At 37.0% G+C, this 19,370-nt stretch overlaps 1 protein-coding gene across 13 annotated transcripts in view; it reads right to left on the reverse strand.

Moving 5' to 3' along the window:
• Positions 1-19,370, reverse strand: part of SENP7 (SUMO specific peptidase 7) — a 46,982-nt gene that overhangs the window by 23,808 nt on the left and 3,804 nt on the right. For 5 of the 13 annotated variants that reach the window (XM_075514284.1, XM_075514303.1, XM_075514288.1 and 2 more), the window contains exons 3-10: positions 18,852-18,959; positions 16,430-16,524; positions 9,153-9,350; positions 7,320-7,517; positions 3,301-3,416; positions 2,374-2,543; positions 1,027-1,387; positions 284-441 (exon numbers count right to left, since the gene is read on the reverse strand). In XM_075514284.1, coding sequence (XP_075370399.1) covers positions 284-441; positions 1,027-1,387; positions 2,374-2,543; positions 3,301-3,416; positions 7,320-7,517; positions 9,153-9,350; positions 16,430-16,524; positions 18,852-18,959 — 1,404 coding nt within the window. The remainder of the gene's footprint in view (positions 1-283; positions 442-1,026; positions 1,388-2,373; positions 2,544-3,300; positions 3,417-7,319; positions 7,518-9,152; positions 9,351-16,429; positions 16,525-18,851; positions 18,960-19,370) is intronic. The other 8 variants (XM_075514335.1, XM_075514343.1, XM_075514327.1 and 5 more) reach the window with 6 other exon arrangements.

Raw genomic sequence — 19,370 nt, forward strand, 5'->3', positions numbered from 1 at the left:
ATCCTTCCTGTTTCAAAATATTAAACATTTCCAAATGTTTATTTTCAAAATATGAAATACATTGTATGTTGCAAAAACACTCAGGCTTCAGAGCCAGAGATCTTCTCTGAAGACTGTCCAGAATTCTGTCTGTGAAATAAATTACTGCAGCTACTGCTTGTTGCTGGAACTAATCATATCTGCTCTAAGCATTTCACTGTTGTTCTAGCATGCAAGAAAAAATAAACATTGGAGAAAAATTAAAGGGTTGGCATAACAATACATAGGCCAAAAACTGGACTACCTTCTCCGTGTGACTTTCCATCTTGTCTTCCAATTGCTTTGCTGAGAAACAGAAGTCAGACTGTTGGTCTGTTTCTTTATTGTCAGCGATATTATCCTGCAGCAGCTCTGGGTGTTTTGGTACAGAAGGTCCATCTTCATCATCACTGGAAAGGACAACTAAAGGGGAAAAAAGAAGTATACATATACTACATGATGCAGACTTGAGAATAGTTCATTCATTGTGGATTTCAGATGAGCAAAGAATTCTCTCTTGCAGTATGTAGTATCAAAGTACATTGCCCAAACCAGTCAAGGTCTGTGTGCATGAAAGTGTATGCAACAAGTACTAGTTTGTATCTTTACTAACAGTTTTTACCCAAGATCCTCAAAACTATTTGACTATTAAAAGAAACAGGCTACAACATAGCTGCTTCAAAGAAGAGAGAATATTTTTTCTCAGTTTAAGCATCATTAAAAAGTACAAACTTGGTTTTCCATAGCCACAAAATCAGCTGCAAAATAAGGACTGGAATTTGAAAATCCTGCTGTCTACCCTGTTTCTCAACTACAAGATCCTCTACACTCCAGTAGAGGACGCTGGAACTAGGCACTCTTCTCTAACCTGCACATTGCATTACAAACAACATGATCTCTGTCTTCAATCTTTTGTTCCATATGTTTCAGCTAGTCAATCACGCATGAGTTCTCCTAGTACCTAAGCATACCAATAGTAATTGTCAGCAGCACAGATACAGTACATACTTGGGTCAACTGAAACAAGTTGCTGATTACCCCTGCAGATTCTGTTCCGCAGCTTGCTCAGGTACTGTGATGTGTCCATCTTTAATTTCCTCATGGTACTAACGCGTGGTGAAATCACGTCCTCACTGGTGGCAGAAAGCTGTTTCTCTGACAAATTTCTGGGAGGGGACTCTGAGCCAGGTTCCTCTGTGCAGCTGTGAGCAGGCCTTAAGGGGTTGTGGGTGGAAGTATCTTTGTAGTCTCTCTCTAATGGCTGTGGAATACAATCTGGCACCAGAATTGTACTAGATCTGCGACTTTGTCCATCCTCACAGCACATTCTGCGGCCAGGAGACCGAGTTGAACTCAATCTTTGCTCTTTCTAGAAAACAGGAATCAGAGACAGGATATAGGTTTATTTCTTGACATTTCTATGATGGTTCAGGTCAGTGATCACTGAGACTTAGCTATGTGCTAGACAAAATAATTATAGCTTAATGCAGCTGCGTTTAGAACTCAAGTCAGCGTAATTTCTCCCTCCTCGTATTCCAAAGGTTATTACATAAAGGTACGAGGGACAACCTTTTATAAGTCTGCTCTGACCCCCATTCAAACTGAATAAGAAACTATTTCTGATTTTTTAGCAGCTCTTTCACTGCCTGACACTGAAAGACCAAGCAACAGTGATGTTCGTTACTCTGAACATCACTGCTGTGGCTTGGTCAACTGGGTAAACAGGACTCAGCAACTACCTACTTCTGTGGGGTTTTAATCAGAAGATTACAGAGGTGCTTTATTGTATTCAAATGCTTGAATATAAGTCACAGTTTGTACTTGACTGACTGATTCCCTCAGTCTTTTTTTCTTTTTTTATTTCCAAATCTTAATGACAGATAAGAATAAAACTTTAGGGAAGGGTATGACAGACTGAGGAGGAGGAACAAAGATGACATCTGCAAGGTTTCAATAACCCCAGGTATACTTTGTAATTTTTGTATCAAAGTCCCTAATTAGTTCTATACCATCTGTGAAAGAAGCTTCACTTAAGTAGATAGATGCCTTATTTCCAAAATTGTTTTACTCCATGCTCCTGTATGAAGGAAACACTATCATTCATCTCTCATAACCTTTCTGCTACAACAAGCATATTCTGATGTTGTGGACAGAAGTACATATACTCACTCTTCTTGATGCACCACTGAACTACCTTCCCTCAACAGGTATAACAGTATCCCTAGATACCCTACTTATTAGTGTAATTTTTTTATTTTGGATGTTGATAGTGCTGCTACTGAAGTGTGCATGCATGTGTGTACATGCATGTACATGTGTACATGTGTGTAAACGCATACATTAAGTGCAACTTACAGACAATAGAAGTGATTTTTCTGGAATGTGTGCATTACAATCATCAGAAATATGGCCACTAGATCTTCTTTTCCTTTTCTCAGAATCAAAAGAGCCCAACTCCTTCTGACTAAGAGTGGTGCTCTTCATGTTTCTGCTCCTCTTTTCCAGTTCATCATAGTTCTTGTTTTCTGTGTCAGAAAAAAAAAAGTTATTTAATGGGCTATCCTTAAAAACCTTTGTATTGCTTCATATCTGTTATCTGTTAAATAAAATGCATGGAAGCAGATACCTTCCACAATAGTTCTTTCCTTTTTTAATTGTGTGTGGCTGCCAAAATATATTCCCCAAAATAATTAATGAAATATTATTATTGCACGATCAGTTAAGATAAAGGTATAACCAAATTCATAGCTCCCAAGTAAGAATTAGCACTCCATACTCCACAGTCTTTCTTTTTATCTTCTGCAGGATGCAATATTCTCCATTTCCTGTTCTAATCTGCAAATATTACTAATCAGTATTAAAAAAATAGTACATTCTCCCTGGAGACTCAGCATAGAGCTCATTTTTCAGCAGTAAATACAAATATTGTCATATAGCATAAACATTTTAGCAGGGTTCACAAACCATTTGAGCATTCTTAATGTATTACATTCTTGAGTATAAAAGACTTTTTATAAAATCAGGATTATAATGGTGCAGTGAGGCTTCCCTCAGTTTCCTTTTTCTTCCACAGATCTGATTCACCATAGCTTTATTCCTATTTAAAAACAGCTATTTGATATATTTTACCATATCTGTAAAACACTGCGTTTTGAGGAAATGCATACACTGCATGCAACGCCTATTTTATTTCTGTGCTCTCCTCATAATACTAAAAAAAGAAAATTTCCCAACACTATCCAAAATTCATATTTAAATGCCAGATTATTGCTCACTACAAACCTTTCTTCTGCAGCTCCTGTCTTCTAAAAGTGAAGACATTATTTTTTTCTGGTTCCTTAGAAGCCTTGGTCAATTTACACAGATCATCATCTGTCTTTCTCAGGCAATGCTCAGACCTGTAAAGAATATTAACTATGACTTATCTATAATTTTGAAAGAATACTGAATAAAAATCCCAACAGAAAAAAGAGTTGGTTAGACCACAAGCTTCTGCCTCTCTCGTAAGCATGTGGAGCTCGGCAAATGAAACACAAACAATTCAGTTCCCGTTATGGAAACACACAGATACTCTTGACATTATTAATGAAATGGATGCGTCTAAAAGGCACAAAGAATGAAAATCTGACATGCTTGGCATCAGACACTGAAACATTATTTTGCTGTAAAGCATGACTGCAACAAGAACACATAAAAAAAAGAGAGAACAACAGTCAGTTGAGTGTATCCTTGCCTTTGTCATGAATGCAGTGGGAATGAGGCAATGTAGCATACTTTTAATTTAGATTTAGAACTGCTAATAGAATCCACTGAGTAAGTTCCTGCAACGAGAAAAGATTTGAAATAGAAATTCCTGCTCAAAAGGGCCTTTGAAGAAGGTGGGGAGGACAGGACATGAATGAGGAAGAAACAGAAAAGGATTACAGTACGAGAAACTAGGCAACCTACAGGTGTCCAGCTGAATTTGTGGTTTCATTCCAAAAAGAAGGACATGCAAGAAAGTAATCAGGATTTTTTTCTTTATTTTATTAGCTTTTTTTATCAATAGGAGAATATATTCAGGAGGTACTGATATGCTGAACAGTATGACATCCTCACGTTTGAGGTCTGATCTTGTAAACATACTCTCAACTTCTCTGGAGACTAGTTACAGCTGACAAAAGTCTACTAACTGTATTTTGGTTTCTAGTGTATGCATTAGGATAACATTTAGTTATATGTTCATGTGGTATCTTCTCACATGAACTTAATTACATCCAGTACGCAAGACTTGTCTTCTGAAAATTTATCAGGGTTACAAGATAAAAGAATAACCTTCATGACCTCTGCTTCATTTTCTGTGAGAGTTGGAAAATAAAAAAGAAAATAAAGACGATTTCATAGATAAAGCAATTTAATGCTGCTCTGGAAAATCTGTTCCATTCCTTCTTCCGTCACCTCACTTAATCCAAAGGGATTTTGTGTTCACTGTTTTATAATGTGCCTAACTCAGAATGTTACAGTCTCAAATTTGTTAAGAGCTAAGCAATCACCACAATGACTGAAATCACTGACAGCTGAGCCTGGACCCATAAAGGACATCACCAATCATGGGAAAGAACATTCTTGACATCTCTAACTAGATAGCCAAAACTGTGGGACACTTTCTGAACAGATGCCTATTCCTCAGTGCCGTACCTGTAGATTGGAATATCGTTGCTCTCTGGGAATACTGTAAAGCCAAATAAAGATTTCCAGAGTGCTCTGATACTACAGTGATGAACACTATATAAGCACCGTGAAGAAATTACTGATTATCTTTCCATTCACAAAGAATCATGAATTGGACCATATACAGAAGAAGTGTTCGATAAGTGCTATTATTCATTCTGTATGTTGAACAAGACAGAGTCTTCCATAAATCAGGCAGCTCTAGTTTGGGAATAACCTCACTACAGAAAGCTTGATTTTGAAACCCACATCTCTCTCTCAACTTAAATATTTGTATGCATAACAACTATACAGATTTGACTGCCTTAAAAGACCATACAAAACCATTAAGTGTTTTTTAGCATTTGTTTTACACCAACGTCACAATTCAGGCATTTCAACAATAGGAACCATTTCATTAGGAATGTTTCAGCTAATAGACTTCTCTAAATATATTCAGTCCATACACAAATTCTGCACATTTTTGTTATATCTTTGCTGATAACTCAGTTTAAAACATACCTCTTAACAGATATACACATAAAATAAGAAGCTATGACAGTATATACTGAAGTGTTCTCAAAAGCCATGAGAAACAACTACGAAACACACTTTAAAACCCTAACTTTCTTTACATTTAAGACCTACCTCAAATTCATTAGTTATACTGATAGGTCAGTGGTGACTTAAGCAAATGCATCTCACACTGGGTTGCAGTGAACAAGCAATGCAAAATCCACCAACTCAGTAATACCAAAAGCAAGAAAGGAAACAGGGAACTTGCAGCAAGTTCTAGCTGATAAAGGTTAACTTACTACCACCCTGATCACATACAATTCTTTGACTTAATCTGAAATTTCCATAGTACAAAACTGGCACAATTTTCACTAAAACAGCATGTATTTTAGCTACTCTGACAATACAAAAGAATCTCTACATGGCCATGTGCATATATATGCATAGCCATTATGAGGGGGCAGCTTTTACTTTCCTCTGAAGGAAGAGACCCCAAAAGAATCAGTGCCAAGTGTATATTATGCACAGACCTTAGTTACAGAAGGTGACCAGGATCAAACCACGTCTGTGTTGAAATAATTCCTAAATTCTCCATTTTCCACACAACATCTATTACAACTTGCACTAACATGCTGGTCACTGGGGAAGGGTGGAAAATCTTAATGTTGGTTCCTGCTAATAACAAGCCTTTTACTTAATACATTAGAAGAGCATATCACAGGAATGGAAAATTAATCCTTCAAGCAATGAACCACTCCAAATCTAAAGCAAGTTGAGTACACCAACTACTAAAAAAATCTGACTAGTTCAAACCATTCTTGTGCTTAACATAAAACTCAACAGCCGTCCTTCAGATATGAGCTTGAAAAAATATGCAAGATGTTTCCTCAGATTTAGAGTTACATACAAGAGTTCATGTTTTCCTCTCTATGAGCCCACTACCTCCTGCCGTCTAAAACAATACCAAGTGGAAAAAAATCAGATACTAAAAGTTACACATCTTAAAGATTTTGTAGTAAAACAAAAAAAAAAAAAAAAACCAACAATCCAAAAACTCCCCACACTTTAGTCAGCCTGAAGTTATGGAAAACTATTTATCAGCAACAAATGTAATACTTCTAAAATGAGACAGTCTAATAAACTGTTCTAAATCCTTCATTTAAATTGCAGCTTTGTCAGATTAGTTTAAGCAGCAATGGGGATCCCAGAGAGAGAGAAAGGAATTCTTACTAATTTAGGTTCTCTAAGATGTTCATGTATCAGAATGAGGAATATGACTTACTTTTCTCAAGAATTTTAAAGATTTCTTTAACCTGGGAACTGTTGATTATTCCTGCCCTCACAAATAATTCTTCTCTTCCTTCCTCTTCCTATTTTCTTCCCCCAAACTTCTTGCTATTTGTTCCTGTGAGATACTTTGCTGTTAAGCAAAGAGGTGGCCATAAAGACAAGAGGAAACAGCTTACTCTGAATTCAACTGCCATCTTATGCCAAAACAAACGTTATAAAATTCTAATATCCGATTTCTGCTAGTTTTATATGCAAGTGTTACTGTGATGCTAATGTCAACCTAAACGTAGGAAGAAAAGAGGAAAAGTAGATGTTAAACAATGAGAAGACACACACAGAGCCCTTAAACAATGGCACTCTGTTGGGACTGAGAACACTGGTGGATTAATGTGAAAAGAAATGACCTATCACAGAGAGGAATTTGGAGAAATGTTGCAAAACAAGTTACTTGAAATCATGCTAGAACACATTAACAGCAACAGGAAAGCAAGATCTTCGTTCTGGACACAAAACCAAATTAAAAAAGTTTGAATTACATGGCCATCTTCACAAATCAAAACACTCATCTATTGTAAATGGAAATTCCTTCTATGAAAGAAAAGTAGCCTATTAACATCAGGTACAGCAAATCAGAATAAATGCAATGTTAAAATGGCTTGTTGGAGCAGCATGTTAGTTTGCACTCAGGAAATTGATCTCCTGCTTCAAGACAAGACTATAACAAGAATTGTTTCAGGGAAATTCTTTTCCATTGTGAAGTTACGTCATTTCAGGAAGACTAGCAAAATCAGCAGTAAGTAACATACCTTTCAGACAGAAAAGAACTTTCATGAGGAGACCTTAATATTTGACATGTCTGTAGGCTGGCAACAGATGATGAGGGTAGTTGACCCGACTGCAATTTGTCAGCATCAGATAAATTTGCATCAATTATTACGTGGCTGTCTATGTATTTTCTTCCAATTTTCGTCCTCAGTACATTCGTCAAAATAACTTTGGGTTGCCTGCCGTATATATATATAACAGTAAATCATAAATACTGCACTGAAATCCAGAGAAAGAAACTTCTTGTTAAATTCATGTATCTTAGAGGCTTGATAATCAAACATCATTACTTTCAGTCCCTTCGAGACACAACAAAATCCCAATGAGGAACTTAAAATCTAAAGTAAGCAGATAAACACAAAAAAGCAACAAGAGACGAGGGTAAGAAATGCTAGCCATATAATTTCACCTTAGCCAGATACAATTCACACTGCATTGCTCTAACACGTCATCTAAGTATTGTTTAAAAACTAGTAAATGTTTATCTCCAAAGAGCTTTCATGCAATATGTATACACATTTCTCAAAACTATGGAGCAAACAATCTTGATTTTCCTGTGAACAAGAAGCCTTCAGTAAAAGAGACTGAATTTTCTCAAGCACTTAGCCAACAGGTAGAAAAGTAGCACATGCACAAAAAGGTAGCATTAGATTTTGTTCCTGTCCTCAACTTCTAGGTGGCATTCTACAGAACAGCGGTAGCAAGGCTCAGAAAAACATCTACAAGCATTAGAAGAGAAAAGCATCAAAAATAAACTAAACAGAAATATGAAGATGCAGCTGCCCACTTGAGCACAGATGTGTAAGAGCAGCACAACTTATTTCATACAATGCCTCTGCAGCCAGCTTGTTGTATAGCCCTTGATTTACCCACTTAGTTTCTCAAACTGGGATTTAAAATCTACCACTTCCATTGCAATTTATTTTGCATTAGGATGTAATGTCATGGCCTTTTTTTGAATCTGTTATGAACAACATTGTCTTTTGGGTATTGACTGCGATACCCAACAGAATTCTCCTGTTGTCTGTATTCACCCACAAAGCACACTCCAGCACAGACTGCGTGATGTGTGGGGAGCACTCAGATCTCCTCTTGCACAGAGATGTAAATTTGCTTTTAATCAGGAGACCACCTTACAGACAAGATGTTGCAGAGGCACACTGGTGATAAGCAATAAGGATGCGATTGAGAGGAAAAGTCTATATTAGACCACCACTGTAGTCTGGATGTAACCTCCAATACAGGAAGCCCCTAAACTGTTTGTCATCAGCAGCTCAGAGAGAAAACTCAGTGAAAAAAGCATTCACTCTAGCCATACTTTTCCCTGGGTAGCTGCAACTGACCACTCCTTGTGAGGGGAGGAAGATAATGGACTTGATATGCTTTTCTTCTGACCCTTTAAGCCAGTTCTCATATTTTCATGAGCAGTCTGAAATGGTTAACAGTGAAAATACACCTTGATGCCTCCTCTGAGAAAAGAGGGCAGTTAAATGCAAGTGTACTCTTTCCACAAGAATGAAAAAAAACCCACATTTTGAGAGTCCAATGGCTGAATCAGAATTAATCAGTCTTGTCAGTACAGGACCATCTAGAAGCCATCTGATCAGAAAACCCACTACAAGCGTGCCTGGTACTTTCTCTCAAAAATTATCAAAAGGAACCAGGTACAAGGGAATTCAATCAAGTCAGATGACATGAGAATAAGAATATAGTTCATGAACAAGACAGCTGTGGTACAACAAAATACCTTCTCATGAAAAATCAACTGGAAGGAAAATTATTTTGTTTAGTGACATGAGGCAAAGACAACGTACCTTTTAGACAGAAAAAGGCTTTGGAGAGTAGGGTTTAAAATGTGCCATATCTTTAGGCTGGCAGCAGATGATGAGGGTGGTTGGTCTGACTGCAGCTTGCCAGCATCAGAAAAATTAGCACCCGTTTTAGGTTGTGCCTGTGTGTATTTTCTTCCTATTTTCGTCCTCAGGACATTCGTCAAGATAACTTTGGGTTGCCTGCCATACATATAATAATAAATTAATAATAGGGTGCCAAGAACTTCTTAAGTCACATGAATTCAACAAAGCTTTTCTCTGAGTTTACTGTGTCTGCATCATACCTTACATCTTCAGTAGAATTAAGTTCACTTCCCTGACAATTTACAAAGCAGTTCTCTTTGGAGAAGAGGAATCAAACACATCTTTTGATCAGAACAGCCTTTCAAGGTTTCTTCTTCTGGCATCAATCACTAACACATCCATATGTAATTCTGAAGAGGTAAACTTTCAGTGCAAAAGCATGGAAATTTTGGTGTGTCTTTTTATTGCAAAATGTTGGAAGTAGTCACTATGGCCTTACAAACTATTCTGAAAGCATACACTTAAGCATTTGCAGGACATGAAAACAAGCACTCATATTGTGGCATCTTATTTTAGAACCATGAATATTATTGGTTCCCATATCAAATTAGATTATGATTTTGCTGAGGGGGGCGGGGGGGATATCAAGAAGCTAGTACAATCTCTCAGTTTTGAAGCTCCAACTTATTTCTATTGAATTTCCCTAAAGAAATGACATACAATTATGAATTACAAAGTTAGTAAAAACTCCCTATTGGAGTTCTTTAAACAAGTATCTATACTTTGCTGATTCTGCTAGACTGGTACTGAAGTCTTCACATAAAGAATTAATTCTGCAGCATGGCCAGTAATTTGGATAGTTTTCTTATAAGCTGATAAGCATTATATATCACAATTTGTCAGGATTGACATCATTTTCAAACAGATGAGAATTGGGCTTGTTTTCCCAGGACTGGTCTTAAGAGGACACTGAAACTGAGGCTCATGTGTTGGTTTTAAAAGATTACTGAGGCAAGAATTGCTTTTTCTATTGCGTGTCTTGCATAACAAACTAAATTGTTCACATTGTAGAGCAAGAATCTTTCTTTTACAGCTGCAGAAAACCTTTTACTACTCACATAGCTGTTACATGCATGCTACAGCGACATTTCTTAAGCTAATTCCTCAGTGGGCTGACAACTGTGAAAGCAACTTTTAGGATATTATAGTTGTCCCACTGACATGCTGCATTCAGCTCACAGCATGGTTACAAGGTATCTAGTGGTAAACAAATAGGCATGGCATGAAAACTGCTGAAGAACAGATATGCTTGAACCTAAAAAAAGATTTAGAACTGCCATGCTAGTGGAACATGTTTAACCTTGGGCAGACATTTCACATAATCCTTATACTTCGCTCTTTCAGTAGTTGCTGCATGTTGAGATTTCTTTTCCCTGGTTACTTACTATGTTAACAAGACACATGACCCCTCATTGAACTTGAAAAGACAGTAAGGGTCCTAAGCACAGCTTGGAAAACCTGCATATAAACTATGAATGCTGGTCAATCTTATCCAATCTCTGCATTACTGAATGCCATAATGTGTATGCAATGAGTTGCTTTCTCTGAGCTCTGCTATGCATTTCCTAGACCAATGGTCTCCGAACTTTTTTTATCATGCACCCCTATCAGTAAAAGTATTTTGAGCACGCACCTTCAATATGTTAATTATAATTTTTATATATGTACTAATATTATGTACATTATAAAACACAAATAGAAATTTAAGAAAGGATGTGATAAAGATGAAATAAACATTTTAGTTATTAATTGTACAAAAAGTATTTCCTTCCTGCACCCTGATGGATTGTCTTGCACACACCACACCTTGGAGACCACTATCTAGACAATGGATGATAAACTTAAATGGTTCCCATTCAAAGCTAAGTAACTTAAGCTCAAGTGAAGGCAGTTTCCTCCACTCTGGGCTTCTCTTAGAAGTTTCCCAAAGAAGAGCTAAGTAGTAAGGAGCTAAAGTTTTGTCTCAAAGAAAAAAAAAAGCTGAGCAATTAAAAAAACCAATGCTAGGTTAAGGCACTCTGATGCCAAAAATCTGGACAGAGGAGAAAGAGTGTTATGTAAGGGATGGGTCCTTTTAGCTGTTGGAAAAACAATCCAGGATTTCTGAAGTGAGAGACTGACTCTATGAAGGCAATGAGAAGTCATATGTGCAAAGATGGTCTCATTAGAAGACTGACCTAAACCACAGGAACGCTCCAGAATGTTTTAGGCAGAGTCAGGAAAAGGCAGGTATACATTTGTTCTTCTACATAGACCTGTATATACTCTATGACTAGTAATACAAAGAACCGTTGTTTTTAAGAACCTATTACAGTCTGAGCATGTGCTTTGAATACTGTAGACCTAAAAAAAGATTGTTCTACACTCCAAGGATCCAGAGACTGGATTTTCATTTAAAGATATACTTTAACTACTGAAAAGCTTAGAAAGTAAATACAGGTCATGAGGGACAGTTTAGTAATGCTAATGCCTCACATGGTGGAGCCCAATTGTAGCAGCCTAGTAAGCACATACCAAGCCTGCAAAGTGTTCTGAATTTAGCATAGGAAGCAAGAGACTTATTTTCTACTGAAGTCCCCACTAAGTCAGAAGTTCTAGCTTTTTTCTGGGCTTCTCAAATGTTCAGAGTAGATACATTAGCCATAGTTTAATATGTCAGAAGAGCTTACAGTGACCAGACTTATACATCATTTGCTGTTTGTCCAACTGTAAGGTATATTAGAAATAAGGAATATATAAGCAATATCAAAGAAAAAAGAATATATACATTTAAGAAATGTGATAAAAATTCAAAATTCAGCTACACAAGAACCTATTAGACTGTTAAGAAAATTTACAACTACTAAAGCAGTTAAAGGCAATTTCAAGGTTGAAGTAATCAAGTGACTCGTGCAAATTCATCTTATGAACTTAGACATTTACTCTTGTGCTTTGATTTCCTCCTTAAAGATAAAGGAGGACCCTTCAACCCTTAAAGATAAGGAAGAACTTTCAACAAACAACAAGGAAGAAAACAGTATACATTTGGCTGTTCTTAAAGATGTCAGTGCCAGGCTAAGGCATCACTTCTTATGTGGCACCAGTTTTTGACTGAAGACCTTGATAGGACAGCTGGTTATGACCTGATCTTCAGAGCTGTACAGTGGCTTCAGAGCTTACAATGGCTTCCCTTTCTAAAGGAGGAATGGCATCTGGCAGCATTTCTTGAAAAATCATGTCATTAAGACTGGACGTAGAATAGATTCAGGAAAAACATCTGCACTTAAGCCAGCCTGTACATCTGTAAACGATGGTTGGGACACAAATCCCTAAATTACCTGTTAAATTGTCCACAGAATAAAGTGAGCAGGTCATGCTAAAGACATTTCAAAAGATAAAAATTAGTGTCAAGCAGAAAAAAAGCAAGCAAAGTATACATTAAAAGCAAGTCCCACCAGCAGACCCAGCAAGTAACCTGCACAACAGTAAGACTGGAGGCATCTTGGTGAAGGAAAACCAAAGGCAATTATTTTTGTTTCTAAAGCAAGCACCCACTGTACTCCCTCTTATCTACCTCCACAAAACAGAAAAAATATAAGCAAAGGTAATGAAAACATACTTACGCATCTAAGGATGGAACAGACGAAAAATATATATTATGAAAAACACTGTTAGCTGCTCCTGGCAAGTCTCATATCACTTTTGACAGACTAAAAAGGATTATCCTACCTTACAAAGCACAGGACCAAAAGCTATTAATTGTTTGCACCCCTTTGGGGAAAATGTTTGACCTCTATTTCACCCAATAATCAGAGTTGCTAGATCCAGTTCCTTTCTCAATGATCGTATTTGTGTACACACCAGGACTGTACCCACTGGCTCCAATTTTCTCAAATTTGTATTAGAAAGTGATCAAAGTGAGACCTGGAGGCTACTGACTCCTTTTGGAGTAAATTATTATTAATTGCCTACACCACCATCTTCATGTCTACATTATTCTACTAGTAAACCCAAGTTTGGGGAAATAAATATTTTGACAGTGGGATGCCACATGAGTCACCCCATCAGGTCCCATAAAAGCTGTTTATCTGTCCTGGGTTTACAGAATAAAGCCACAGATAGACTTGATGTGTATTCAGCTATCTGAGCTTCTGCAGCACATGCATAGCTCAGGAGGTCCTTGGCCTTTCAGAGCCCAAAGGAATAATGTGATGCACTATCATTAATGGGAAACTCTGATTGCCACATTCACTGACTACACCCTGTTGAGAAGAAAGCCTCTGGCTGTCCTCCTCCTACTTCAAGGCCCCAACCTTTCATCAACTGATTAGAAGTCAATGTTTTAACAGCAAACATGAACATCCCTACTAACCTCCTTGCTTTGCTGAAGCAGGAAGTTATTACTGCCAAAATGTGTTTGTCAGGGCAAGGGGAATCAGTATGTAAATAATTGCCACAAAAACCTGACTGCTACAGGGTCAGTATTTGATTCAGCCATGACGTGCATTTCAATTAACATTTAAAATATTGAGCTGAAAGAATCACACACACATCTTTAGTTAAGTACTCTTCCCACCCTTTCCCTAAAGAACACCTGACAGACCAGGAGGAGAAGCTTGAATTTCAAAAGTGTTACGTTTTGTTTCTTTTTTGTTTGTTTTTATTTCCCTCTATTTCCCTTTTGGAGAATGCAGGAGTAATACAGCTGAGGTAAGTGGACACCTCTAAGCTCTATTTTCAGGTGGTGGTGGCTGCCCTTGAAATAGTGTTATCCCCTTCCTCACCAATGAAAAAAATCTTAAGTGGGATACAAAACATGAACTGACCAATTACATAAATACCATACCTAACTTTCTGCAGTGACACTAATAGATTGAACTATATTTCATGACAGTCCTAATCTGTTTTGTGACACAATCATAGGAACATGCAAGATGCCTCCAGCATATGAGAAGGACTAGGGAACTAACCTGCCCCAAGAGCCCTGTCTGGGATCACAAACAAATCACCTGACAGTGACCTTGCACAGGGCCATGAGCAGAGGTGTTCAAGCGAGAGCAGCTGTGGCTGCTGCTTCCAGCCCCCATGGTCTCACATCACAAGCAGGACTGACAGAAGCAATCAACTACCAAATTTTGTAATCCAGAACTTCAGTTAAAAACAAAAGTGAAGGTGGGTTTGTGCTAATACATCCACTTTGTCCTGTCTGACTAAAATTAAGTGGCAATAACAATGCTCAAGCAACACTTTAGATGAAACATGCCTCCCTAAATATTTGAGATTAGCTACTACCAATAAAGAAGACTTTTTAAAAAAAATCAGTACCTAACAGCAATTTGTCATTAAGACTTACTTCCTGCTTTTCAATGCAAATGAAAAATTTCTCATTGGGAAGAAGGAACAGAGAAACTTTTGCATTAGAAAGATTCTCAGCATGCCACTTCATACTTACCTCTTCTGAGTTTTGTCAGTTCTCAGACTTTAGCTCAACAAACACCACCTCTTTAGAATCCGTCTGCTCTTTCTACTTATTATGCAATGAGGTCAGTATGTCGATTTTGACTTACTGAGAAACACTGGGTACCCAAATGGAATACTCAGAACAAGCTTTATTGCAGACAGTAGATAAGTTTATTTTACAGAGAAGCTCCAGCTAGTCTCTAGACACACATCTTTTTTTCGAGGAAGTGAAAAATGCATGGGTTTAATATCTGAATAGTTACTGTCTCTTTACAGTCTAAATCATTTCTCACTAACATGCTGGTAAGAATTTTGGTAAAAATGATGGAACACCTACAAATGCTACTTGAAAGTCTCTCACATACCAAAATTAGCATATGTAACAGATCCAAGGTAGCTTTTTTTTTTTTAAAGCTCCTCAACATTGAAAGGTCAGTTCAAAGTTTACTGAAAGACCTTTAGAGATTGATATCAGATATCAACCATTTCACAGCATAATTAAAACTCAGGAAACTGCAATTACCATAGCTTTTAAGTTCTGCTAGGTTGACCTTGTGAGCCACTCCCTCAGTTAAAGGTACCGAGAGAAGCATTTTGAGGTAACGACATGTAAACTGACAGCTATGCCTCTGCGGAGGTATGAAAAATAAATTCAGAATCTTTTAGAAGTTCAGCTCTTCCCCACAACAGTTTGGAGCATTGTAAATATAAAGACTAGGCTAAACAATGACTATTCATAGGTCACAAAACCACTGAATTCAGTAGTATCAAAATCACCTGCTGTCATTAAGCATTTTCATTACTTGTGCATTTCGTTTTTAACAGCCCCTCCTGACAAGAAATCACTTACAGTCAAGTTAAGTTCCAGTCAGAAAATGGGGCAGAGAATGCATACTCTTATTTGTTTAGATTTAAACGATTTGTAGAATAACAACTGCTTCATTAAGATAAATACAATTAATTTCATCATGAAGTCATTATGCTTCCTAGCTGCTGTCAATTAATCTAATTCTACATTTTCATTTATCAACTATGGCACTTACAGCTTCAAAATTTTCTTGGATAAACACTTATCTAGCTGACAGGTTCACAGAAGATGATTTTAAATAATTTGCCATAATCTCAAAGAAACCAAGAGATTTGCTCTTGGCAACAGAGCATAAAGAAGTGGCACATCAGCAGTCTTATTTACTTACTTGGGTGTCTTGACTAGACCATAGAAGTGAAAAACCTCTGGTTTTTTTACTGCCTTCCCCTGCTAATCATCATATTGCTGGGGGGGGGGGGTTGCTTTTTAAGAGCTGATAAAGCCAGCTTAATGACTATGGACTACAGAGAAAAAAAAAAAAGTGATGAGCAAGAGATAATCTGGGAAGCTTCTTAAATATCCAAAATATCTAGGGCTAGAATGATAATTTACACTTAGAGAGTAACAAACACCTTTCAGGATTCCAAGCAGGTCAACAAGCAGTAATTCCTCTAGGAGGTGTTGCATTCCTATTCTGATGTTGCAGTCTTGTGTTGTGTTAAAGACAAAGTTATGGTTGCTTCATAATCCACAATGCCATTAAATCACTGAAACATGATTCTCTGAAGGTAGGCTACCTAACAGCTTGAAAACCATCTTTGCATGACACAAATAATTAGCTAGAGACCAGCGATACCCATCTTCAAGAAAGATTATGAAACTCTGAATATACAAACAGAAGAGAACTACTTTTGAGAAGACTTCTTACCCAATTGATTCTTCATCATTAGAGCTGTGTCTGTCGCAGTCCTTTTGCCTTTTTCCTTTTGTGGAAGGCCCTCTGTTGTTGGCACTTAATTTCCACTGAAATTAAAAAAAAAATAAAATTGGCAGGTTCCAACAGACATAAATATTTCATAATGGATATTACACTAGAAAAAGGGAACAATGCCAGACGTTGAAACACCACAACTGATCAAATAAAGCAGAGCCACAAAGAGTGTATACAACAATTTTGCAAAGAATGAATTTGCTTGATTTAAAGTACCCATGTACCACCTGATCTTGAATGGAACTTTTTTTCCTCCTAAAGAAATTTGACAATACAGGACAACTCAATTATTTCCCTATTTAAAGGGGAACTATTCCAAACAGGGACTTAAATATTAGGCATGTTTTATGTAATCACAAATACACAAGATAACCTCTACTTTCTTTAATTCCATGCATTTAACCAAATTTTATTCCACTCAAAGATATAAAATTCTGAGAATGAAAAGGAATTTGAAGGTTTGGTACTTGGGTCGCAAAACCCACAACAGCAAGACTTCACTTTTTCCAAATTGTCTTACCTTACCAGAATTCACTTGTCTTTTCAAATTAAATAAGTGAAGCCCCACCAAAACATACAGTTATTTCTGCAATTCCAGAAACCTATCTCCCTCTGCCATTACCTCCTCCTAATGTCTCCTCACTTCTTTTAATATAAAAGATAATAAAGCAAACAGATGTTTGAAAGTTATCTCAGTCGGGCTGAAAACAGATAAACTCATCTTCATTTCTGTTTAAGTGTGGGGTGACAGGACAGGTGAAAAATTCATGCCCACGCATATTTTACATACTTTAGTGAAGTCTGAAAGGTGCATCCCAAATCAATCTTTTCCCTACCATAGGGGCTGACTTGTAATGGAAGATACCGTCATTACTAAAACAGCTGACAGCAAGAAATTGCCTTGAAGGTGCTCTCCCCTCCTCCTACCTTCAAACATCATCTAGATCACCTCATAGCACTGGTCTTCAAGCACGTTAGAGACCTATATGCCCAAATCACTGAAAGCTGCACAAAATCTCTCAAACAACATGGAGCAAACTCTGACAACACTAAATATAACCTGGACAGACCTTTGTATTGATAAACAGTAAAATTTCTTTTAATTATGATACCTCATGAGCAATCTTTTCTTTTAAAGTAGAATATAAAGATTAGTCAGTGTTTAAAGCATATGGAGTCCTTTACCACATGGAAAAGTCTGAAATATATAGACACAAATAAGAAAAATAAGAAATGGAAAATTAGACTATATACAGGAAATAACAAGAAAAACAAAAGATTTTTCAATTGATCCAGTCTAATCACTGTTTTTATAGAGGCAGAGAGAAAGACAGGAAGAATTCCGCACAAGTGCTGTCTGGCTCTGCCCAAGAGCCTGCTGCTTGTAGCCACAGGAGGCATTACTTCCAACTTCAAAACCTGACTGTAATTGGATGCTCTGCTCACTTACACTATTAACAGCACAGAACACAACCACACAGTGAGTTTGTACTGCAGCATGCTCAAATGACCAGGCCTACTAAGAGACCTGGATCACATTATCACCACTACAAGTCAAAAAAATTCCTAACTTCTCTCACTAGGTTTTTAAAACTCCTCTGTGGGGAAGCCTGTTTGTCCAGCTCCATGATTCTGAAAGTACTAAAACCAGCAACAAACTCTCAATGCTGAGCTGAAGGAGTCAAAAGTAACAAAATATATTTCCAAAACTTGGCATTTTAAAAATGCTTACTGAACTTGGAACAGATTTGTAGAAGCAAGTATTTGTTTTTATATGTGACAGAGATGATCAACGCAGTCATTTATGCTAAATGATATATAAGTACTCTTAAAGTCTTTTGGTCTCAATACTGAAATCAGTTATATCTGTATTAGCACCTAAAATTCTGTCAAAAGTCATACCGTACTTAATACATTCTCTTCAAGTTTAAGCTCTTGGATACAAATAATGACTAATTGAAAACTCAATGTAAAAATTATTTCCATATCATAACAAAAAGTTTGGTAAGTGACCTGAATATAACCTAAAAGTTCAGGAATCAGAAGACAATTAACTAAAAAAAAAAGATTATATTTGCCTTTAAATTCATGATTTAAGATAATTTCAAACTACACCTGAAGACCAACTCTGCTTTTTAATGATTTAGGCTGGCAATACAGCACTGAGACTTCAATTTCTGTAACTGTATGCTTGCAGGCAGATTTCAGACCTCCACATTTGTCTCTTTCAAAGACAATCTGGGTCAGATATTGGTCACAAGGCAACACTCAGTATTGAAAAAATCCAGCCTCCAAAACAGAACAAAAACCCATATAACATTCTCCTATGCACTTTACACTCCGAAGAACTTCTCTTTACCTCTTTTAAAGGGTAGTCCCAATGGTGGGAGCCTGGGAGCCTTGCCAAAGGGGACTGAACTTGGACATCCTCTGACTTGGTGTTTGTTTTCTTCTTTGGTATACGAAACTGAAAATAGATGATGTTACACACATAATAAAACTAAATTATCCACTGGAGCGGACATACTACCACATACAAAGTTTTCTTAACTGTCAGGCAAAATAACAAAGTTGCAAGGGAAGCACTGACCTGTGACTTTAATTTAAATGCATTCCTCACTGATGCTTGATCCTAAATCATGTGTCATACCACATGAGGAACTAGTTTTAACATATGAACTGTCTTCAAAAGCAAGAAAAAGCTCTTCCTATTTCAACTGTCTTCAAAAGCAAGAAAAAGCTCTTCCTATTTCATTAACTCTACAACAACTTCAAATGTGTGCCCAAAAGGTGAGAACCAATCTACTGGCACTTACAGTTTTCTTAGTTCCCTCTGATTTGTTTACACTCTAATTTAATCATCTCAGCTTAGACAATG

Source organism: Mycteria americana, chromosome 1 (genome assembly GCF_035582795.1).
Source record: "Mycteria americana isolate JAX WOST 10 ecotype Jacksonville Zoo and Gardens chromosome 1, USCA_MyAme_1.0, whole genome shotgun sequence".
Taxonomy (NCBI): Eukaryota; Metazoa; Chordata; class Aves; order Ciconiiformes; family Ciconiidae; genus Mycteria; species Mycteria americana.